The sequence below is a fragment of the Pongo abelii genome, chromosome 4 (assembly GCF_028885655.2).
Source record: "Pongo abelii isolate AG06213 chromosome 4, NHGRI_mPonAbe1-v2.0_pri, whole genome shotgun sequence".
Lineage (NCBI taxonomy): Eukaryota > Metazoa > Chordata > Mammalia > Primates > Hominidae > Pongo > Pongo abelii.
In genome coordinates, this window is record NC_071989.2 from 155,886,514 (window position 1) to 155,910,753 (window position 24,240).

The 24,240-nt window shown below is 42.7% G+C and overlaps 1 protein-coding gene across 3 annotated transcripts in view; it reads right to left on the reverse strand.

Moving 5' to 3' along the window:
* The window catches only part of DPYSL3 (dihydropyrimidinase like 3), a 120,174-nt gene that overhangs the window by 49,491 nt on the left and 46,443 nt on the right, over positions 1–24,240 (reverse strand). Inside the window, exons 1-3 of one of the 3 annotated variants that reach the window (XM_009241162.4) lie at positions 13,876–14,093; positions 13,449–13,759; positions 12,805–12,913 (exon numbers count right to left, since the gene is read on the reverse strand). The exons of 1 other annotated variant lie outside the window; for it this stretch is intronic. In XM_009241162.4, coding sequence (XP_009239437.2) covers positions 12,805–12,843 — 39 coding nt within the window. In that variant the 5' untranslated portion in view covers positions 12,844–12,913; positions 13,449–13,759; positions 13,876–14,093. Of the gene's footprint in view, positions 1–12,804; positions 13,017–13,448; positions 13,760–13,875; positions 14,094–24,240 lie in introns of those variants that run through there. One more of the 3 variants, XM_063724304.1, reaches the window with a different exon arrangement.

The following is a 24,240-nucleotide window of genomic DNA, read 5'->3' on the forward strand; positions in this document are numbered from 1 at the left end:
TATTTCCTGTCTAATTAATTAAGTGGATTCCAGGTCACTGAGACTTTGGAGTACATTTTTTTTATTTCTCCTAACATTAAATAACTTGATAAGTAATGTTTCCTAAGCAGCTTACATTAACCTTCTTAAAAGGAGATAGAACAGTACAGTAAGTGAGGGTTTTCAAGGCTGACAAGAGGTGAATTTGGACTTAGTTCTGCCAGTTAGTTAATAATGATGTAACTTGAGATAAATTAACTTTCTGAGCTTCAATTCCTCATTTGTAAAGTGGGTTAATAATAACTATGATCTCCGCATGGTAATAGAATTGAATGAAATGCCATATACACAATTATGATTGAAAATCACTTAGCATGGGCTCTGGCCTGCCATAATTTCTTATAAATTTTATTTGAGCCTCCCTTTTCCGCTCTCTGAGAACTTCTCAAGTTTTAAGTTTTTAATTTTTTCATTCTGTGTTCTTCACTTTCTCCCTTTATGACTCTGCTAGGGCTGCCATAACAAAGTACCACAGGCTGATGGTTTTAAAAACAGAAACTTATTTTCCCAAAGTTATGAATACTAGAAGTCTGAGATCAGGGTGTCAGCAGGCTTGGTTTCTTCTGAATCCTCTCTCCTTGGTATGTAGATCAAACTCCCCTAATCCTTGTGTCCTCACATGGTCTTCCCTCTGTGCGTGTCTGTGTCCTAATCTGTTCTTCTTATAAAACTCCCCAGTCAGAGTGGATTAGGGCCCATCCTAATGACCTCATTTAACTTAATTACCTCTCTGAAGACCCTGCCTCCAATACAGTCACGTTGTAAGGTACTGAGGGTTAAGACTTCAATTACTGGGTAGGGGACATAATTCACTCTCCCCCTCACTCTCTGCCTTCCTCAACAAAATTATGAGAAAAGCACAATAACTTCCCATAACAAAAGTTATCAGAAGAGCAAGGAAAAATGAGTCCTATGCCTCATACTTTTTTAAACCTATTTTACTGTATGACCTTGGCAAATTATTTTCCCTTTTTGATCCACATTTTCTCAATCATTCAAATGAAGGGGTTGGAATAACAGGTCCCTTTTCTCTTCCTGCCCCTAGCCAGGCAAGGCTAAGTTTTTTCCCACGATTTCTCATAGCAAAAAGGGTTCTGAGATAGAGCATGCAATGAAGTAAGTGAAATGAAAAGGAAACAAACAAAACATACCTTCTTTGTGGAATAAACCCAGGATGAAGTCCCTAGAAGTAGAAGATTATATTCAATTGCCTCAAAACCTTCTAAGTTGTCTAAGGCCCTTTCTCTCTATAAGGCCATAATTTAAACCAATTTAATTGGATAAACCAAAAACCCCACTATGAATTTATCAATATCCCCAAACAAAGTAATCTCATCAAGATTTGAGGCACAGATTCGCTTTGTGGGAAAAAGTGCATGATTTCAAATAAAGGTCTCCTTGAAAGAATTAAGTGGAAAAAAGTTTTAAAAACAAACACACATACACACAGAAAATGTAAAATTAAAACCAGCTTCCAAGCTTATAGGTTGAGCCAGTAAGGAGTGGGGAAGAACTGGCCATGTTTCCTCTCCAGCTGCGTAGCTTCAGGTCCCAAGACACAGTGTACCTCTACAAATGTCAACAGCCTCAGCAAGACAAGGAGGAAGGCAAAGGTGGTGGTGAGAAAACAAATGTGCTCATTCAAGAGTGGGAGGAAATGACAGAAAGCAGAGTTCTCCATGTAAAATCGCACAACTAATGAAGGAATGAGTGGTGACAAGAATATAAGGCTAAGAGTAAAGACACCGGGATTTCAATCTGTAGTCTGACACTCGTGAGCTGAGTGACTTCGGGCAGGTTACTCAACCTCTCATCCTGAGGCAGTTTTTAGTTTGGCTTCAACTAAAAAACAACCGACAATAAATCTGTCATTTCATTTTTGCTGTTAATGCAAAGATCTCGGAAAAAATCAAAACAATGCAAACAAAATGAGATTCATTTAACTAGATTTTCCAAGGAATGTAATAATATATAGCTATTAAAATTAAGTTATGGAAGGATATTTAAAACATGGAAAGATGTCGTAATATATTGTGCAATGAAAAGTAAGGCATAAAACAGCATAAACAATATGTGGAATCATTTTAATAAATGGCATATATAGTCAAAAGAAAAAAACCTAGATGGGTATACTGAAAGTTTACAGTGGTTCTCTCTGAGTAATTTCATTGTAGCTTATTTTTATTGTCCTTATTTTTTGTGCTTTTGGTAAATTTTTCTACAACCACCAAACTTATTTTGTAATGGAAAAAAAACCTTAGTTAATTTTAAAATCCTTGTGTCCCACAGTAAAACAGCAGCAAAAACGCTAATTAGGTGGGTACCACTTGGGTCTTGGTTTTATTATTTATAAGATGGGGCATTAGACTTAAAAAAAAAATCCTGACCCAGCAATCCCATTACTGGGTATATACCCAAAGAAATATAAATCATCCTACTATAAAGACACATGCACACGTATGTTTATTGCAGCACTATTTACAATAGCAAAGACATAGAACCAATCCAAATGGCCACCAATGATAGACTGGATAAAGAAAATGTGGTACACATACACCATGGAATACTATGCAGCCATAAAAAGGAATGAGATCATGCTCTTTGCAGGGACATGGATGAAGCTAGAAGCCATCATTCTCAGCAAGCTATCACAGGAACAGAAAACCAAACACTGCATGTTCTCACTTATAAGTGAGAGTTGAACATTGAGAATACATGGACACACAGAGGGGAACAACACACACCAGGGCCTGTTGGAGGTTGGGGGGGTGATGGGAGGGAACTTAGAGGATGGGTCAATAGGTGCAGCCAACCACCATGGCACATGTATACCTATGTAACAAACCTGCACGTTCTGCACATGTATCCCGTTTTTTTTTTTTTAAGGAGAGATAAAGAAAAAAGTTATCTCCATGGAGAGACTCTGAAAGTATGAATTTTACAGAGCCATAGTAAGTCAAACCTCAAAAGAATCTTACTTAAGATTTATTTAAGAGAATGGGGCATGCAGTGTGGAGTATGAAATGAGAAGGTGGCATTTAAATTCACGTTAAGAAGAATCCCTAATTGGTAGTTTTGCTAATTCAATGCAAAGTTGCTGAGAGTGGTGGGAATCTCCCTGGCAAGTTGTTTGTGTAAGTACAACAGTGTGGAGCAAGCTTTGGACATGCCAGAAACAAAGCCGCTCTTAACAGGAGGGCTAGAGAGCGTCCTGATGCCAAGCAGTGCTAAGGAGTCCATCCCCCTTGCAGAAGAGGGGCACCAACTGTTTTCCATGTCCCCCATAACCTACACCACTCGTACCTTATAGGAAACAGGTGCAGAGAAGGACTTACACCTGGACTTGAAGTGAACTCCAATTGGAACCAAAGTCTTAAGACTCCAGAGGTGGGAGAGGGATAAATTATTATCCCTCCAGAGGGATAATTTAAGGTAGCACCATACCATGGGGTTAAGAATGGGGGCTCTAAGTCACATAAACTTAAGTTTGAATTTTGGTTCCGTCACTTAAGCCCTGTGTGATATCAGGCAAATTACTTAATCTCTCTAAATTTCCTCATCAATAAAATGGAAAGAAAGACCTGGTTAAAAATCTATCTACCTAATTAAGTTGTTTTGAGAATTAAGTGAGATAATGAATAAAAAGCACTTTACACAGGGTACAATAAATGTGAATTATTCTTATTATTAAACTAACTTTTCCCAGAGCTTATGGTCAATAAATATATTTTATGCAATAAAAAATAGCAAAATGCTTTTATCATACCTGATTATATTATATATGACACTCTTATAACACATATAGTTCTTCAAACACTTTCTAATCAAAGGTTTTTGGTTCCATGAATATACTTTGATTCTCCCATTTTGTCCTCCCTTTAAAAGGCTCTAGTGATTACCATTACACATAAACCTATTGAAACCATAAACTCTCTGGTTTGTACCCACAGATAAGCTTGGTAAAATCTGTGTTAACTGGCCCCACCCCTCAAACCAAAGAATTACATTTAGAATAAAAACTAGTAATAAGAATAGCTCCAAATGTAGCTCAGAGAAAGCTGACAGGTGCAGTGGGATAAGAGACTAAAAATCTTTTGAAACACACAGAAACAAAACCATTCCATATAAATGTCCAGCCCTAATAGTGAAACAAAAAGAACTATGAGCTGCCTGTTAACCAATACTTCCAAAATACCAAGTTTGCTTTACAAATGCAGATTGGTCTATCTAGTTGCTGCTAATAACTCTAATGACTTTGTAGTTTCTGTGCAAAGGCAGAAAGAGACCTCAGTTAAGATCTATATTGTATTCTGGTTCAAAGAGTCATGGTGACAGTTTCCTCTATATGAAAGAGGACATAAAGGTCGGTATTAATTCTTTTAAATTATTTGCAGTAAGAGAAATGATGTCTTTGTTGCAGGCAAGAAGTATCCAGGTAGGCCCCTGAAACAAGCTCAGAATGAGCCCAGATGCAGAATCTGGAAGAAAGAGAGGACTGGAGGCCAGACAAGAAAGAAGTCCAAGTGATGGATAGACTTTCTGGCGCATGTGCCCAGGTCAGGCCCTGGATTACAATGACTTGCTTGTTCTGCTAAAGAGCTGTTGTGTTTCTCTTGGCCCAGTGATCCTATGCCTTAGAGTCTGGCCTTATTTAGAAGTCAATATTCTAGAAAGTTGTCAAAGGGAAGATTATGTACAAGAACAAATTGGTACACTTTCAGGTGATCTTCTCTCTTAAAATCATTCCTGCAGGTAAGTGTTAAATATATCCACTCATTCAGCAAATACAGAGGGCCTAGTATGTGACAACCAAAGATTAAGTGCTGGAGATTCAGTGGTAACAAAACAAAAACCATCCCTATCCTCATGGCATGTACATGGCATGATTGGGCCTTTGGGGGTAGATTATTTCCATTGGATGGCAGCCATCATATTTAAAATATTAGCAAGAGCAGCTGGAAAAAGAGCTTGGTGAGCAGATACAGACTCCGAGTTGTTTTTGGTTTGTTTTCTTGTTTGTTTGGCCAGTCTAGATTTTGGGCAATTATCGCCTTCATGCCCTTATCAATAGTAGCCTTATCCTAAAGAAAGACTGTATGTGACAGCAAATGAATCATGATATCACTTTAATAATGCTCATTTGAATTAATACTAACGCTCTGCTAGGCAGAGGATCTCAGTCATCATTACTCCATTTCTCCTCTGCACGAAATCTATTAATTAAGTCTACTCCCTGAATGAGAAAAACACTAGGATTTTAAGTGTAAAAAGCAACCAAAGCCCATTATATCCAACACAGATGTTGGCTGGTCCCTCTGAGTTTCAGCCAACAATGGTCGCTCTCATCCACTTTCTCCCTACTCTCTTTTCCCTCACAGGAAGGCCTTAGAACTCCTCTCTGTGAATTTGGAACAAAGTGAGGAGGGGCTGGCTCACAGGGTCATTTGCACTGGCAGGGACCTCAAGGATCATCTGGTTCAATGCCCTCATTTTACTGATGCAGAATCTGAGAGGGATAATAAGGGTTTGCCCAAAGTGACAAGCAAATTAGAGGCAAGGGCAGGCCTGAATCACAGTGTGCTGATACTCCCTCCAGGGTTCACTTCCTTATTCCACATCCAAGAACAAGATGGCTCTTTTGCTCTTCTAGTCCAAGGAACTCTTCTCTTAAAAAATAAAATCTCATTTTACCCTTAAAATCTCATTGTCCAGCACTTCCAGAGAAGAGAAATAGTAATTAGGCCATGAGAAATGTTGTCCTTGAATTCCAGATGTTCCAAATAGGTTCCTGGACCATTCTACTGTGGAGCTTCCCCATCTAGCTTAAAGTGCCAGGTGTGTCCTGTAAATGTTTCTCCGCGTGACTGAAGGGAAACAGACAGCCTGGCTATGTCTGGGAAGAAGACAGGGATAGAGAGTGAGAAAGGGCCTTAGACCCAGATCTGCTCTGAAGCAAGGCAGAAAAATAGCATCTGCTTTTCCACCCTGTACTCATACATACTCCTGGGCAAAAGCCAGAAGCTAACTCAGACAGCAGGCAGAAGCAATGCATGAACCACTGTCAAGAGGACACACAACTCACTTGTTCCAATAGTGATGTGATAGGGTTGGCCAGACCACCTCCAATCCTTCCACCCTGTGAACACTGACCCACATTTAGGAGCTAACAGGGGTAGACAGCTGGAGATAATGGCGGGAGGAGGTAGTCACCTGTGCCTATGGAACTACTGCTTTCTTGCCTATGAAACTAATTCACCTTTGCAGGGATCAATCCCAGGATCTTGCTTTTTCAGCTGTGTGACTTTAGCCAAATTACTTAGTTTCTCTGAGCCTCTCTCCAGAATGCAAAATGATGGTTAATAACTGTAGCTGTAAGAGCTGCTGTGAGTTAAATGAGATAATCCATGTAGCTTTTACTAAGACAGTTAACAATAATAGCTCCACCATGCTTAGTCCCATACTTCTTACCACTGAGTTCCCTACAATCTAATTAACAGAAGAAAGTTCCTCAAGAAAAGTAGTTTTTATACTGGGCTTCATGTAGGGACTGGAACCAAAGGAAGAGGCCAAATTGAGAGGCTCATTCTATTCCACCAAACTAGCTTTGGCTTTTTTTGAGGGGTGGGAGGATACCTGTGTTTCGTATATTGAAATAGGCATATGTTGATGAAAGAGGGACTTCACAGCAAAAGGAGTCTGAAAATACAGGAGTCTACTTCTCTGGGTTTTCCAAGATCTTTCTTATTTGTTTCTCATTTGCCTAAAGAAAGTGGGAGACAAGGCAAAGTTGAGCATCGATTTGAGGAGGGAGTAACAAGGGAGCAGTTCACCTCTCCTATTAACATCCATCACAGGCCGGGCGTGGTGGCTCACGCCTGTAATCCCAGCACTTTGGGAGGCTGAGGCGGGTGGATCACCTGAGGTCAGGAGTTCAAGACCAGCCTGACCAACGTGGAGAAACCCTGTCTCTACTAAAAATACAAAATTAGCTGGGTGTGGCGGCGCATGTCTGTAATCCCAGCTACTCATGAGGCGGAGGTTGCTGTGAGCTGAGATCGCGCCACTGCACTCCAGCCGGGGCAACAGGAGCAAACCTCCGTCTCAAAAATCCAAACAAACAAACAAAAAATATCCATCACAAGAGGTAATGACATATTCAAATTTCCTGTCTCCTTCTGATTAGATGCACTGATTTCATCAAAGGATGAAAACATTTACACCCTAGAGACTCATTCCTACTATTGTAAACATTTTGCCATTTTTCAAGTGTAATAAGCAAACACAAATGGCCCTATAAAATATGTCAATAGGTAAAGAACAGAGGGCCCATTAGGACAGAAGAGTTTTTTTTTTTCTTTTGGTTGTTGTTCTTTTCAAATTTAGTTTTATTTTTTTCCAACTGAAGAAAAAAGAGCAGACAAGCCACCAAAAAACGAGTTATGAAGAAACAGCTGAAAGGATCTTCATAACCTGTGTCACTCTAGGCTAGAAGCTGATCAGGACTAAAAAATGATACAGAGCTCAACTAATTTAGGAAAATGCCCTGTATTCAGGTTAAGGGAGAGTCTCTGTATCAAAAGTTCAAAGGCAGTCTAATGGCCTGTATCGGACTGTCAGAGATGACAAGCATAAAATTCTTAGGAACACTGTAACGTAACTAAACAACAGCAAAAAAGTTTTTATATAACACTGTTTATTTTTGTTTTGGAAAACTCTTATTTTTACAAAATCATTTCCTAAGTAGTCTCTTTCTAAACCAGACCATTGTCAAGTCTTCTTTTATTAATTTCCACATTCCAAAGTAGTTGAGATTTTATAAATATAAATCAGCATCTGCTCACTTGAACACATCCAGAGTTCACAGATCACTTTCATGGCCACTGTTTGAGCCTCTTAGTAGCTCAGTGCAATAAGCAGGAAGGCTTTTTATTTACAAACTGAGGGTCTTGCCACATAGACTTGAATTCTCTCAGGAAATCTATTTCTTCAGAATTCCTCCCAATGCCCAGCTGGCTTGGTCACAGCTACTAATGTTCAGGGCTCTTTGTATACCTGAGGCATTCTCCTAGTATTTGAGGAAAAGGAATAACCTGGCTAAGAATCAGCACATACCTGCTCAAAATTTAAAGTAACAAATGAACACTTCAGGCAGGGCCTCGGCTGAGACTTCCATGATCAGATATCTAAGATGCTTTCCATTCCTAAGTGTTTGCTATTTTTCTTCTGTCTTTGACTCTGGAATTCCCCTTTCAAGATGCCTTGCACAGAGAGAGCTGGTTTTCCGTGACTCCTCTTCTTTTGGTTTCCTCAACTCTAGTTCTCCATCTCCTAATATTTTCCTCTAATTTTTAAATGACACCCATTGAAGCAAGAGGAATGCGTAGATCCAAAGGTCAGATTGCATTTGTCCCTTTTTCTAGTTCTAGTCTAGTTCTAGGCCCCCAGCTTAACTGCTGCAGAGATCTGGGTGTTACTCCAGTTCATAAGGTCCCTTCACTTCTCCGAAAAAGAAAATAAATTCCAGTGGCACCTACTACACTCACAATCACACCCTTTCAAGGGAGATCACAGAGCTCTGACTACACACCCTAGACTGAACTTTGCAAGTTCTATTCCTAACTGGGGATATGTCTTCCAGCAAGTCCCAAATATCACATGCACAACCGAACTTTCAACGCAAAAGAAATGCATTACCTGCAAGACAATGTTTACAGAAATCCAATTAGTAGTTGCAAAAGACCAGTTCTCTGTAATTTGTCTCCTAGAGGGAATTCTGGAGCTGTTTCCACAACTTTCAATATCCCAGCTGCACGTGCCTCCAAGAGGCAGCTGCTGCACCACCGCAGCCTCAGCTTTGAAGCCGGACAAGGCCTAGGTTTGATTGCTAGCTTTGCCCCAATATTCTCACCAGCCAACTCTAAATAACTGACTTCACCTAACCATATTTCAATGTCCTTCCTTAACTGGGAAATGATTATCTGTGGAGGTTCTAATACGAAAATACATATAAAACACTGGAACCTAAGTGCCTAGGTATTAGGGCCCGGCCCATTCCTGTGGCCAGCTTCAAGTTGTAACGTATGTCAGAGGAAAACAATAACTGTAACTTATCAAAAGTTCCTACCTGTAGAATTGATGGTGACTACTATTTCAAAAATGTATTCTTATATGTACTTAATATAAAAGGTAAGAAAGACCATGTTGTGGGATTTGTTGACAGTGACAAGAAAAATATGCCTCCCAGCAGTGGAGATGGTCTGGAAACCATTTGCCCTACCAATGCCAAGTAACAGCGATGGTAGAAAGGCAGACGCAGAGACACCAAAAAGAGTGTGATGGTGAGGGACATGCATTTTAATTTCAGTCGGGTATGTAGGTTTAAGTCCGGCCTTAACACTTACTAAATCTCTGACCCTGAGCAAATTATTTTTTATTTTCTAAGTTTTTTTAACTTGTAAAATAGGGGTAATTACAGTCCCTCTCAGACAGTATTGACCGAGTCAAGGATTCAACGAAACAAGGCATGTAAGGCATAAAAAAACATAGTACCTGACAAAATAAACACTCAACAGGTATGGGCTATTATTAGGAACAATTTTTAATCAATTCATCCATTTAAGTGATAATCATTATGTATCTGTATACCAGGTCCATCGCGAGACAGTGAAGATACAAGGTCCCTTGCTGTGATCTGTCGAACCCCAAAACTGCCAGTCTCTGATAATCAGAAGCAAGGCTTGTGTTGAGGTAGAACAGATAATCCACATAGCTGACCTGAGAGGGGACAATGAAGATCTGAAGTCTTGGGAGCTACTCGGGAGAAAGGTAGCTACTCCGAGCCAACTCCAACAGGGACACAGAAATCTCCCCCATTTCCAGCCCTACCACAGGAAACCAATAAAACAAGGATAGTAAGAATGCCTTAATCTCAGGAAGGCAATAAAAATAGGTGGAAAGAGGAAAAAACAAAACAAAACAAAAACAACCAATCCTATTCTGGACCCAAAACAGTGGTAGAAAGTAGTTCCTAGGAAGGCGAAGGGTACCAGGCCAAGATAGACTGCCCCCACCAGTCCTCAGATTGTAGTGACACCTCAGCTACTGGGTGGGGCTGCCTTCACAGAAAGGAATAGAGAGGGCATAGAAAATTCAATTCAAATTCCATATTACCATTTTTAAAATGTACTAGAATTGATGGTAGGGGGTATATGTTATACTTAGATCTTTAATCATATTTTCTGCACATGAATATCTATGTCTACATTGTTATATTTATAACTATATCTAGAAAAGATACCTCAGCCTTCACAGTATATAGACAACTATAATCTTCTATAGACATGCAAACATACATAAATATTTTATTCTAAAATAGAGTCCTTGTTCATGGAAATGCAAACACGAAGCATGAGAAAATTTACAAATGGATTCCTTATCCCCAAAGACCAACATCCACCTCCTGCCATGCCCTTCCTTTTCATCCCCTTGGTTTTAACAATGAATTCAAGGCAGCCTGGTTTGAAGAAATTCACAACCACTGTCTACTCCTGTTACAGCTGCTGGAGATACAGCCCCAGCTTCAAGGCAGAGGCTGCTATGCAGCACCACACCCCACACACACACAGAGAAAGGATGGAAGCCGCACTGAAAATGAAGGATGTACCCCAGGGAAGATCATTCAACCAGAAACAAAAGGGAATCCACTGCAAATCTGGCCCTGGGATTAGGGCACAACCACATTTACTGGAGCTCTTAAGGCAAGTTATCAATGCTGAATTTCCTTATCTTTCCTTAAAGGTGGCTTAAATGATACCTAGAAGAATGGGTGTGGCTCTCAATGTCATGTCACAGGCTGAGTCCAGAAGAAGAACCCCTGCAGTCTAGGAGGAAAAAAAAAATATCGGTTCTCTGCCTATCCCAAACAGGAAAGCTACCAAATATATACTGGATGTTAAAGCAAGTGGCAGATACATGTGGCATACCTCCAGCATAGAATAGCATGAGAGCTGTGGTTCAATCTCTTGAGTTGGGGAAATAAGTAAAAATTGAGCTTTTGTCCCAATCAGCTTTTTCTCTTTCTTTTTTTCTTTTTTCTTTCTTTCTTTCTTTCTTTTTTTGGATGATAACTTCCACAGCTCTTTGGAAAGACAAGAAAGTCAGCACTAGACAATACTGTGCATTGTAAAAGACCCACGATGTTTCTTCAATAATGGAAAGTGAATGCCATCAGGTAGTGGTAAAAGAGGATCGGTTAACCCAAAGCCTCTACCAGGCAAAAGGATTCCCGCTGGCCTCAACTCTTCTCCCTGGGGAGTGTTTCTTCCCCAGCACCAGCTGGGAAGCTGGCAGGGGTGGGGTGCATTTGTGTGAAGTGAAGCTCAGTTGCATGAAAAAGGTATGGTGCGGCAAAAGAAATAAACCATTTCACAATAAAACCTATTAGGGGCAAGGGAGGCTTCTTCCTGCCTGCAGAAGGGAAGGTTCTGCATCTCAATCGCAAACGCACAGGATGTTCCAAGCCTAAGGGAACAAGTGCAAACAGACTCATACCCACAACAAAACCTGGCGGACCCTGCAAATCAACTACTGTGACAGGTAAAGCTCTGCCCCAAGGCGGCTGCAGAGCCTCCCAAGGGCCAGCTGATCACTTCCTTTGTTCAGCTTGCAAAGATGGAGTAGCCACCCATTTCCCCCACTACACACACACACACACACACACACACACCATCCAATTCACTATAGACAAAGCACAACCGCACTGCTTCGTGCTAAACTAAAAAACGTTAGTTTTTATTATATTTTTGTAAATGCCCATCTCAGCCTGCCATATGTGCCTACTATTTGGGGGCATCATTGCAGCGCATCACCACGGAATCCCAGCCTTGCTGGGCGCCGGTGAAGACGCGGCTTCTGTACCTGATAATGGCAGGTCCCCTCTCCACCCCGCCCTAGGCACACCCTAGCGCATCTGACACCCGCCGGTCGCGGTGTCTCGGTCTTGCACACAATGGGTTGAACACTGCATGCACACAGCGTGCGCCCGCGACAGCAAACTAAAATCTGCTCTAAAAACTCGGCCTTTTCTTTGATGTGAGGGAGAAAAGAAATGAAAAATGTAAAGTGCATCGAAGGCACACACACACATAAAGTTGATCATTCCCACTGCAGCCACGTTAGCTGTCCAGTCCCATAAACGATACATTGAAACACGAGTCGGACTGAATGCAGGCAAGAAGGGGACACGGAGAGGACAGGTGGTCCAGACACCCTGCCACCCTCACGGCGCAGGGGTCAGAGCCGTGGGGCTGGAGCTGGAAGAGGGGCGCGGTCGGGCTGCCAAGTACCCCTGGGGAAAGGTGTCATCTCTCCAAACCCAGCCCGGCCAAAAGGATCCTTAGACAAAAAGCACACCTCAACCTGGGGCGGCACAAACCGACACCCCAAGCGGAGCAGTGGTCCTGGGAGAGCCGCGAGTCCCGCGCTCCTGGGGAACTACCGGCGGTGGGAAGGGAGGACAAATAATCCAAAGTTCTCCCCGCCACTGTTTGGGTTTCCTCTTTGTTTTGTTTTCCCCAAACCCCAGGGTCGCTCAGTCTGTGTGGCGCCGGCTGGACTGACCGCCGCGCTCCGCCACCCGGACCCCGGGTCTCCGTCCCTCCCCGGGGACCGGGCCAGGGAAGCCGGCGGGATGCGAGCCGACCCCGCCCGCAGCGCAGCGGACAGGGAGCGAGCGAGGAGGGAGGGAGCGGCGGCGCCCGGACTCACCGTGATCCGCGGGATGTTCTTCTTGCCTTGGTAGGACATGGTGGCGGCGGTGGCTGCAGCGGCTGGCTCCCTCCCTCCTTCTTCTGCTGCTGCTCCGGCTCGCCCGCGCCTTGCTCAGCGCACAGCGCCCCGAGATCAGGTGGAGTGAATGGTGCGCTGGCCGCGCCGCCGCCTCCGCCCGCCTCCGCCCCCCTCCCAGGCTCCCGCAGCGGCTGCCAGAGACAATAGTAAATCTCCCCGGTCCCCCTTTCACCCCCGCCCCCCCACGCACACCCTCCTCCACCCGCGTTCACGCCCGGGTTTTGTTTTTTTTTTTCTTTTGCTGTGCCAGCTGGGACCCCATAAGACAAGAATGGCTGATCTGCGACTCCTCCCTCTTCTCTCTTATCCCTATTGATTTTCCTCTTTGCATCTGCCTCACCCACTTTTTCTTTTTCTTCTTTTTTTTTTTTTTTTTTTTTTTTTTTTCCTGATTCGCGAGTGCTGCAGAGCCAGGCTGCTCCACAGCCACCAGGGGGCGCGAGGAGCTTTTCGGGAGCGGAGGCTGAGGCCCGGGGGTGGGAGCATCAACTACGCCCTCCCGGCCGCGGGGCCGAGTCGGCGGGCGCTGCTGCCCCCAGCGAGCCCCTCGTCGGATCTCCTACCTTCCCCGCCCTGGTTTCAGAATGGAGACGGTTCCCGGCTTCCCTCCCAGCACCCGCTCTCCTCTGCCATGGCGCGGGTCGAATGCGGCGGCCGCGCCTTTGTTCGAGAGGAGGGCTGGGCGCCGCCTCTGCTGCTCGCGGGGTGGTAAACAGCGGCGCAGCCGCTTCAGACGCCGGGGACTGGTCCGACTCTGCAACCTGGCGGGCCTGCTGGGGTCCCCAGACCCGGAACATACACGTTAGAAAATGGAAAGCCGTGACTTGCTCTCAGAGGCTGCAAGGGGCACGGTGGCAGTGGACTCAACCATTTCCTGTATTTAAAAAATATCCAAGTAGTATCTTGTTAAAGAAACTCCACTGCCTGACTGAGTCTCAGAATCAAAGAAAGAACATGAATGCTGCTCTGTGAGTAAAAAGTAGAAAACACCTGTGGAGTGGGAAGGCAGAAGCCCAGACGCGTTCCTGGGGTGCAGCCATGGATTTGGAGTAGAACTGCTGTTGCTCGCCGTCAGTAATGAACCACGTGCACTGCTCACAATCCCGAGTTTACTTTAGGCAGGGCTGATAGACGAAGGTTTATATGTTATTACAAGCAAAACCATGCCCCTTCGGCGATAGAATACATTGTCCTTTAGCTACCTGCTAAAATCAAACGGCCAAAAGGAGACATATTTGGAGAGGCCACTGTGGGTGGGGTCTGAGTGGTGGCTGGGATCTGAGTGGTGGCTGGGGGTGAGGGAGCTCCTCAACTCTCACGAAAAATAATTCCAAACATAAAATTTAAGGAACCAAAAAAAGACTTGCTATGCAAAAAAAAGTATAAAACCCTTTTAAGACAATTTTCCCACCGCTCCCCAATTGTCAGTCTTAATGTCCTATTAAATAGAAATCCTGTATGTCACTAAGCATGACTAAAGCTGTGTTGAGGATCTTGAATTCACGTTTCCATAAGGCAGCCCACTGATGGCAATTCTAGACATCTTGTCATTAAAGTGAAGGCGTGCTTGCGATAAAGAAACTATATAAGGCATCCACAGAAAGAGGATACAGAATACTCCGGCTTGGGCTTTCCATAAACCCGAAACGAACCAGACTGGTCACATAATCCAAGGACACACAAAACCCCCCTTAAACACTCCCTCTCAAGTGAGTTAATCCAAGCTTCTAGTTATTTATGGTTAATTGGACTGAATGCAGTCTTCACAAGAAAAGTCCACAGCAGTCTCCACTTTATTTCTGTGATACTCTGGAAAGGAGGATGAATGCCAAGCAAAGATCACCTCCCTATACTCTTGCAAAACACAAGGGGGAATAAAAAGACTGGGCCAAAGGCACGCCCTAAACATTTTGCTTTGTTCTTAAAGCCTAAGTGCTAAGACCACTAGCCAAGAGTTGTGAAATTACAAAGCATTCTGGGGATTGGCATGCAAATGAGCAGGATTATATTTAGAACAGAGTAAAAGGAGAATTAACTACATACTATGGAAACCAGCAGAGCCTTCTCTCTTTGCATCTTTCCTGTAGATTTTACTGCCCCAAACTTGCTGGAAAGGATCTTGCACATGTTCCTCAAGAAAAGCAAAAATAGGTAGGGGACATTTACAATCCTAAAAAAAAGATACCACTGCTGCTCCTTTTTTTTTTTTTTTTTTAATTTTTACAAGTTTCTTTGCCTTTCTTAATCTGAGTTATCTCCTCTGTTACCATCATTATAATCCAGAACACTCTTTACTAAATAGATTTATACCATATTTTTGATCACTTGATTGTGTGTGTGTGTGTGTGTGTGTGTGTGTGTGTGTGTGTGTTGTTTCAAATAACAAGACTTGGTTAAGTTTTTTTGAGGTCAGGTTTGCATGCAAGAGGCCATGCTGAATGGCAATTGCAATGTGTTCTTCTGGATCCGACTGCTGTGACCAGCCAGACACAGAAACACAGCAAATTGATTCAAGCTGTTGCCATCATCAGAAATGTACAACAAACACTATTTTCCTTGTTTCATCCCCTTCAATTATCTTTCACTTTCTTGAACCAAAATAAAGCCTCTAAGATGAATTTGAAGGAAAAAGCTTTCCTTGGCTATGAGAAAGGCAGTCATCAACACAGGATGCCTCTGTGTCTGGCCAAGGGAGAGAAGAATGGAACCAGTATGGATGTTTTCCACAGTAGAATGACTCTGAATGGTTTTCCTTGGATACACAGCAGTGCTTGGCTTTAGGTATCTCAGGAAACTGAAAGAGGGAGAGGAAGACGTAGAAACAGAGACTTGATTTACAGTCCCAAAGAAACTTAATTTTGGCTACCACACCTGCCACACCCCAGATTTCCACACTTAAATCAATGGGTACTCCATTCCAGTTGCTCAGGCGAAAGGTTTGGCACCATCCTTGATTTCTGTCCTTCAGTCATGCCCCTACTCTCCATAGACAATCTTTCAGCAAATGCTACTGATTCTTTTTTTTTTTTTTGAGACGGAGTCTCGCTCTTGTCGCCCAGGCTGGAGTGCAGTGGGGTAATCTCGGCTCACAGCAACCTCCGCCTCCCAGGTTCAAGCAATTCTCCTGTCTCAGCCTCCTGAGTAGCTGGGATTACAGGTGCCTGCCACCACGCCTGGCTAATTTTTGTACTTTTAGTAGAGACAGGGTTTCGCCATGTTGGCCATGCTGGTCTCGAACTCCTCACCTCATGTGATCTGCTTGCCTCAGCCTCCCAAAGTGCTGGGATTACAGGCATGAACCACCGCACCCAGCCGGTTCTATCTTTTAAATGTATCCGGACTATGGTCTCCTCTCATGATTTGCAAAGTTTCTTCCTGCGTTTAGCCATCATTTAGCTATCACCTGAATTATTGTAACCTCCTAACCGGGTTCTCTTCCTCACCATCACTCATTCATTCATTCATTCATTCATTCTCAAAATATTCACACAATATTTACCTTGTGCTTACTATGTGCCATATTTTTATCGGTGTTAGTGCAATGGAGGTGAATAATCAGTCCCAAATATCATGGAGTATACTCTGTATTCTTATTATATAATAATAATGCATAACCTTATTACACCACCTGTCACTTGCTAGCCCCCTTTCCTGCTTTATCTTCATAATACTTTTTACCACATGACATATTAATTTATTATTGGGTATTCTCCCCATCACCAGAATATAAGCTATTTGAGGGTATGTGATGTGTCTGTTTATTTACTGAGTGCCTGAAATACAGCCTTGTCCATAGAAATTGCTCAATAATTATTAGGGGAGTGTTGCGGGAAGTCAGGGACCCCAAACAGAGGGACCGGCTGAAACCATGGCAGAAGAACGTGGATTGTGAAGATTTTATAGACATTTATTAGTTCCCCAAATTAATACTTTTGTAATTTCTTATGCCTGTCTTTACTGCAATCTCTAAACATAAATCGTAAAGATTTCATGGACACTTATCACTTCCCCAGTCAATACCCTTGTGATTTCCTATGCCTGTCTTTACTTTAATCTCTTAATCTTGTCAGCCGAGAAGGATGTATATCATCTTAGGACCCTGTAATAATTGCGTTAACTACACAAATTGTACAGCATGTGTGTTTGAGCAATATGAAATGTGGGCACCCTGAAAAAAGAACAGGATAACAGCAATTGTTCAGGGAATAAGAGAGATAACCTTAAACTCTGACCGCCGGTGAGCTGGGCAGAACAGAGTCATATTTCTCTTCTTTCAAAAGCAAATGGGAGAAATATCGCTGAATTCTTTTTCTCAGCATGGAACATCTGTGAGAAAGAGAATCCGTACCTGGGGGCAGGTCTCTGAACTGGCGCCTCTGGGGCGTACCTGTCTCTTATGGTCGAGATTGCAGAGGTGAAATAAACTCCAGTCTCCCATAGAGCTCTCAGGCTTATTAGGAAGAGGAAATTCTCACCTATTAAATTCTGGTCGGACCAGTGGATCTCAAAACCCTGTCTCCTGATAAGATGTTATCAATGACAATGGTGCCCGAAACTTCTTTAGCAATTTTAATTTCGTTCCGGTCCTGTGATCTCGCCCTGCCTCTACTCGCCTTGTGATATTCTATCACCCTGTTAAGTACTTGATGTCTGTCACCCACACCTATTCGCACACTCCCTCCCCTTTTGAAAATCCCTAATAAAAACTTGCTGGTTTTTGTGGCTTGTGGGGCATCACGGATCCTACCAATGTGTGATGTCTCCCCCGGACGCCCAGCTTTAAAATTTCTCTCTTTTGTACTCTGTCCTTTTATTTCTCAAGCCAGCCAACGCTTAGGAAAATAGAAAAGAACCTACATGATTATCGGGGCAGGTTCCCCGATAGGGGAGTGAATGTAAGAATTTTTAAAAATTGCATCTGGAGAAAGATTAAATAGGTGAAGAAGAACTTTTCTGGAACTAAAGGGCATGTAGTTAGAATGTAGATTTTACAGTATCTATTTTTGCTTCTCTATGCATTTTTAGAGTTTCCTGATTCCAGATTTCAGAGCAGATGAATTAAGATGGCGAAGAATCACTTTGCTAATATGATACAGTCCAAAAATTTCAGAGCAACATATGGGCCAAAGAAAGGCTCAGTAGAGTAGAATTGGTACCTGGGCACTGATTAGTTTTATGCCAATGAGGCTGATTTGGTCAGGAGAGGAAACTTTATGAGGCAGGAGAGAAGTTGGTCAATGGCTCTATGAAAGTTCTAGAATAGGCAACTCAAGTGACATTTATTGTTTGAGTGGAGGGCTTGCCCTTAGCTAGAAACAAGACTAGTTCTTCCACGGTCACTGAAGAGGAGAATATCTTCGCACAGAGTCCAGTAGCTGGGTATATTTCCGGGAAGGACTTCATGGAATTTGTCTTCTGACTCCATCTATTTTTTCTGCCATCAGCTAAGACCGTCTAGGAAAGAAGGTATTGAGAGAGGGAGGAGGAGTTCATATGAAAATCATTTTCCAGGACAGTAAAGGAACTAGGAAAATATGGTATGATTATCTGGCAGTGTCAGAGGCGTGTTAACCAGAGCAACTCCATCTTGAATAGGAGCTGTGTAAAGTGAGGCCGAGAACTGAGACCTACCTACTAGGCTGCATTCCCAGATGGTTAAGGCATTCTAAGTCACAGGATGAGACAGGAGGTCGGCACAAGATACAGGTCATAAAGACCTTCCTGATAAAACAGGTTGCAGTAAAGAAGCTGGCTAAATCCCACCAAAACCAAGATGGCGACGAGAGTAACCTCTGGTCGTCCTCACTGCTACACTCCCACCAGCGCCATGACAGTTTACAAATGCCATGGCAACATCAGAAGTTACCCTATATGGTCTAAAAAGGGGAGGCATGAATAATCCACCCCTTGTTTATCATATCATCAAGAAAGAATCATAAAAACAGGCAATCAGCAGCCCTCAGGGCTGCTCTGTCTATGGAGCAGCCATTCTTTTGTTCCTTTACTTTCTTAATACACTTGGTTTCATTACTCTATGGACTCACCCTGAATTCTTTCTTGTGCAAGATCCAAGAACCCTCTCTTAGGGTCTGGATCGAGACCCCTTTCCTGTAATAGCAGCAGTAAGGATTCCCTTCGAACGGTGGCCATAAATTTAAAGAGAGACCAGTAAGCCTGGTTGTGGATGTTCCTCCAGCCACTTACAGTAGCATATGTGCAGGCAAGGAGCAGGTAGGGTGTGGAATTGAATGTGGGCTCTTTTAGATGAGTGCTGAGAAGGGAGAGAAAAACTCAGGGGAATTGAGGATGAAGCAAGGGATCTAAGCTGCTTAAGAGAGCAGAGAGAACACAGTGTACAGGGAAATAAAGGACAGTGAACATACTGAAGATTAAGTAAGATTATTCTCATAAAGCTCTTAGCACAAAGTAAGTCAAGTTAATTAAATGACAGTTACTCCTAACACTATTTTTAATATTTTGATTTTTTTTTTTTTTTTTTTTTGCTAAACTTATTTATGCCAGGAACTATGTCTTATTTATCTTTGTACCCCCCAGCTCTTTTACAGTGCTTGGAGTAGAGTAGAATCAATGGGAAAAGGGGGAGATTGACTGAACAGGCAGGGGAGAAAGTCCAGAATATTCTCTGTTCTTTAATCTCCAAAACATTTAAAATAAGGACCTAGCCATTTACCTAGTTTTGACCATTAAAAATATTTTTTACTTTCTAAAAATACATTTATATGTTGCTATCTTAATATGAGAAAACATTTCCCCCTTGGTCCTGATTTGAAAAATTCAGGAAAAAAAGTTCTAAAATAAATATAGAAGAGTTTTGAAGGGGATAATGTATATACTAGGCCTATGTGAAATATATAGGCTATTCTTATATTACATAAATAAACATTTAATCTTAGAGCTGCCGGTTAAGCATTTGGGTCCATTAATTTTACCTACAGTTCAAACAAAGGAAATCTCAGTCATGTAATTCCAGTGTTACAGAATGAAAACCAAAGAGGTGATTCACCTGCTATTATTAGATGTCTACATATTGAATACAGAAATAAACTGGTAAACAAACTAACCTTGGATACATATAAACCAAAAAAAAAAAATTACAGTCACAGAAAAGTATTCCCACTGGCTGATTCCAAAATCAAGCTTACACTAGCTTAAGCAAAGGTATGCAATCCTACGTCTCCCTAGATAGAGTTTCTCATTCTTTTCTTCAGTAATCATTGAGTTTGAAGGATTCTGACCTGCTCCATCAGCTCTGATGGCAATTCATATCAAAGTCAAAGGCTAGAGTTAGAAGATGAGGTTGCGAGAGGCCGGGTGGTTTGGGAGGCCGAGATGGGCAGATCACGAGGTCACGAGATCAAGACCACCCTGGCTAACATGGTGAAAACCCGTCTCTACTCAAAATACAAAAAATTAGCCAGGCGTGGTTGCAGGCGCCTGTAGTCCCAGCTACCTTGGGAGGCTGAGGCAGGAGAATGGTGTGAACCCGGGAGGTGGAGCTTACAGTGAGCTGAGATTGAGCCACTGCACTCCAGCCTGGGCAACAGAACAAGACTGTCTCAGAAAAAAAAAAAAAAAAAAAAAAAGATGAGGTTGCGAGATAAGGATAAATTATTGTATGCTGATCTTTATCTCTGGCCCAGCATGTTAGACACACAAGTGAAGTTACATTCATACAGAGGGGAAAAACTCCTGACAGCTCTGCCTTAGGCATCATGGGGACAGATACTATAGTCTGATGAACTTATCTGAACTTCAGAAATTTTAGAAAATACTTTATTTCCCCAAAGTTGCTGCTATGAATTATCTTTCAGCAAGGAATCCCAGGTTTTTCAGCTATATATGTGCATGGGTTTGGGAAAGAAGGCAGTCTAGTGTGTACCATTCCCCCAAAAGGTCCATGTCCTGATCCCAGACCTATGAAGATGTCACCTTACATGACAAAGGGATTTTGTGATTAAGTTAAGGATCTTGACAAGGGGAGATTATCCTAGATTATTCAGGCAGTCCCAGTGTAATCACAAGGGTCCTGATAAAGGGAGGAGGGAGGCAGGAGACTCAAAAAGAGAGGGAGTTGTGTTAAAGAAAGCAAGAGTCACTGTGTCTATACACCAGTATCTGTCTGTGTTTAGACAACGAAGGGTGTCAGATGCAGCCATGAGCCAAGGAATGTAGGCAGCTCTGCTAACACTTTGAATTTAGCCCCATAGACACAATTTAGATTTTTGACTTCCAGAACAGTAAGAAAATAACTGTACTGTCCTAAACCTCTAAGTATGTGGTAATTTGTTACAGCAGAAATAGGAAACTAATATAGGTAGCAATCAAAATAAATCAAAGATAAATGATCAGGAGACTGAGTGGAATCACTTCACTAAAAAGTAATAATCCCTTGCCCAAATTCTGGATCTGAGCTAGTTTTCAGGCTTGCAATCCATTAATTGAAGGAAAAGCCAGTTCGTCAGTAGGAAGGAGCCTGCAACGCCATGCCTAATGTACAAGGTAATCTTGACTCCCATACAAGTACCAATAGGAGAATCATAATTTAGACACCTAGTCCTCCAACAAGAGGTCCTATTGATACAGGAGATAGAAAGAAATTATTTAGGCAGATAGAGTAAAAGAGTCCTTGTCAAGGCTTCCCTTCTAACAAAAAGTAGCCCAAGAAAAGCAGCCTGGAAAATCAAGTTGCAAACATAGATAAGCAGCCTGGAAGCTTGCACGGGTGAATGCTGGGAGCTGTGCCAACAGAAAAGGGCTACCTAGGAGCCAGGCATGGTCAACATGGAGGCACCATTTTCCCTTTTGTTACCATGTGTATAGTAAAGGAATAAGCAACATGGCGCTAGCAAGGCAGAGAACCATCTGCATGAAAAAAGATTAGGGTCAGGGAGGCCAGTTTCTCATGCCCTCTGCAATGGCATACCTAGTCCTAACCAGGTTTTCATGCCTTATGCAAATGGCACGCCTGGTCCAACCAATCTTTTGTGCCTTATGTAAATCAGACACCGCCTCCTCAGGCTCACCTATAAAACCCCTGCATTTCACCACAGACCCAGAAAACCCATTTGGGACCCCTCTCTCTGCAGCAGAGAGAGCTATTCTCTTTCTTTTGCCTATTAAACTTCCACTCTCAACCTTACTCTTTGTGTGTCCATGTCTTAGTTTTCTGTGGCCGTGAGACAACGAATCTCAGGTATCACCCCAGACAACGATGCTGCTTCACTATGGCCACCTACTAATGCCACTGTAAAGTGGGAAGGGAGACTGGCAGATACAAGTTCCCAATTGACATTGATACCCAGAGCTGAAATATCAACATAGCTTCTCTGTTAGAGTAGAGACATGTAGAGGCCAGGTACTGAGTGGACTCTTGGTCTAAGTTTGGCTTACATTTGGCCTTTGGGGTTCACTGATCCACCTAGCAGTCATTTTCACAGACCACCATTGATTAACTGGAATAGACAAATATGGCAATTAGCACAGCTTCCACATTGGTTTCTTAGTCTCTGGGGTAAGAGCCATCAAGCAGGGAAGACCAAGCAGAAAGCTCCAAAACCGAACCCCCACCCCACCAAAGATAGAGAGTAAATCAAAAAATTTGTTTTATCCTAAGGGAATGGCAGAGGTTAGCAGCACAGTTAAAGACCTGAAGGATGCAGAGCTGCCAGTCTCCATCATATTACCATTTAATTCACTAGTCTGGATGCCACAAAAGCCTGACAAATACCAGAGCATGACTCAATCAAGAGCTTAAACCTAAGCTGCTATGATATTTTTCTAGATCAAATGGCCTCAAGAACATTGTACATAGCCACTGACCTAGCAAATGAGTGCTGTTTCATCAGAAAAGAAGATCAAAAGCAGACTGCACACACTTGGAACAGAAAAACAGTACACATGAACAATCTTGACTTAAGGCTATGTTAATTATCCTTTCCTCCACGATAATATAGTCTGAAAGATCTAGATTGTCTGGACATCTTAAAGAACATCCCAGTAATATACTTAATTGATAACATCATGAAAATATGACTAGATGAGCAAGAAACGACAAGTACATTGAAGGCTTTGGTAACGCACATGAACTCTTATCTAGAGAACGGAAGATAAAGATAAATCTACAAAGATTCAGAGGCCTGATATCTCAGATTGGGCATGCCACAACTTCTTTCAGAGTAAAGGACAAATTAATGCATTAGGGAACTCCTGCAATGAAGGAAGCACAAAGCCTGGTAGGTCTCTTCAGGTTTTAGAGACAACATATTCCATATTCCAAAATGTGTTACAACCCACATACACAGAAGGCTGTCAGTTTTGAGTAAGACCTGGAATAGGAAAGTGTTCTGTAACAGATTTGGCTGCAGTGTGAACAGCCCAACCACTTTGGCCCTATGATTCAATGACTCCTATGTTATTGGAGGTATTTGTGGGAAAAAAAGCCACGTGGAGGTCATACAAATACCAATAGGAGAATCATATTTAGACTCCTAGGACTCTGGAACCAGAAAATTACACACTATCTGAAAAATAGTTCCTTCTGGACCCTGGTAAAGACAGAAGCCCTTATCAGGGTCATCAAGTGACCATGCAGCCACAAATGCCCAGCACAAGGTTCTGTCAGGTTCAACATGTCATAAGAGCAGGTGGGCCTAGCAGCAATTCACTGCAGATGGAAGTGATACATCCAGGATTGGCCATGAGAAATGCTGAAGGGCATAAGTAGGCTACCTGAGCAGGTGGTCTAGTCTCCCATGTCATCCACTACTTTTGCTCTAGTACCTTTCTGTTAGCACACATCTGTGGCCCTTATGATCAGCTGATGGAGAAGAAAAAAATCTGAGCCTGTTTTACAGGTAGGCCATCTTGGTGAGAAGAGCAAGCTAAAAATAGACCATGGTCACATGACAGCCCCATTCAGGAGTGGTGCTGAAAGACAACAATGAGGAGATACTTTCCTATGGCTTCAGACAGTGCACCTAGCCATCTACCTTATATGGAAAGAAAACAAAAACGTGGCTTAAGATTATATATAGACTCCTAGGCAGCATCGACTTGGGCCTGGAAGGGGAAAGATTAAAAGATCAAGGAAAAGAAGGTCGTGGGTAGAAGCAGATGGGTGGACCTACGGGAACGGGCATGAAGAGTGAAGATACATGTATTGCATTGTTAACGCCCTCCAGAGGGCATCCATCACAGAAGAGGCACTAAACCATGAGGTACATAAAGTGACCCTGTTAGTTGACATCTGCCAGGCTCTGCCATCAGCAGCCCCAATGTGGCACAATGGGCACATGATTAGAGTAGGCACAGTGACAGGGCTAGAGGCAATGCAGG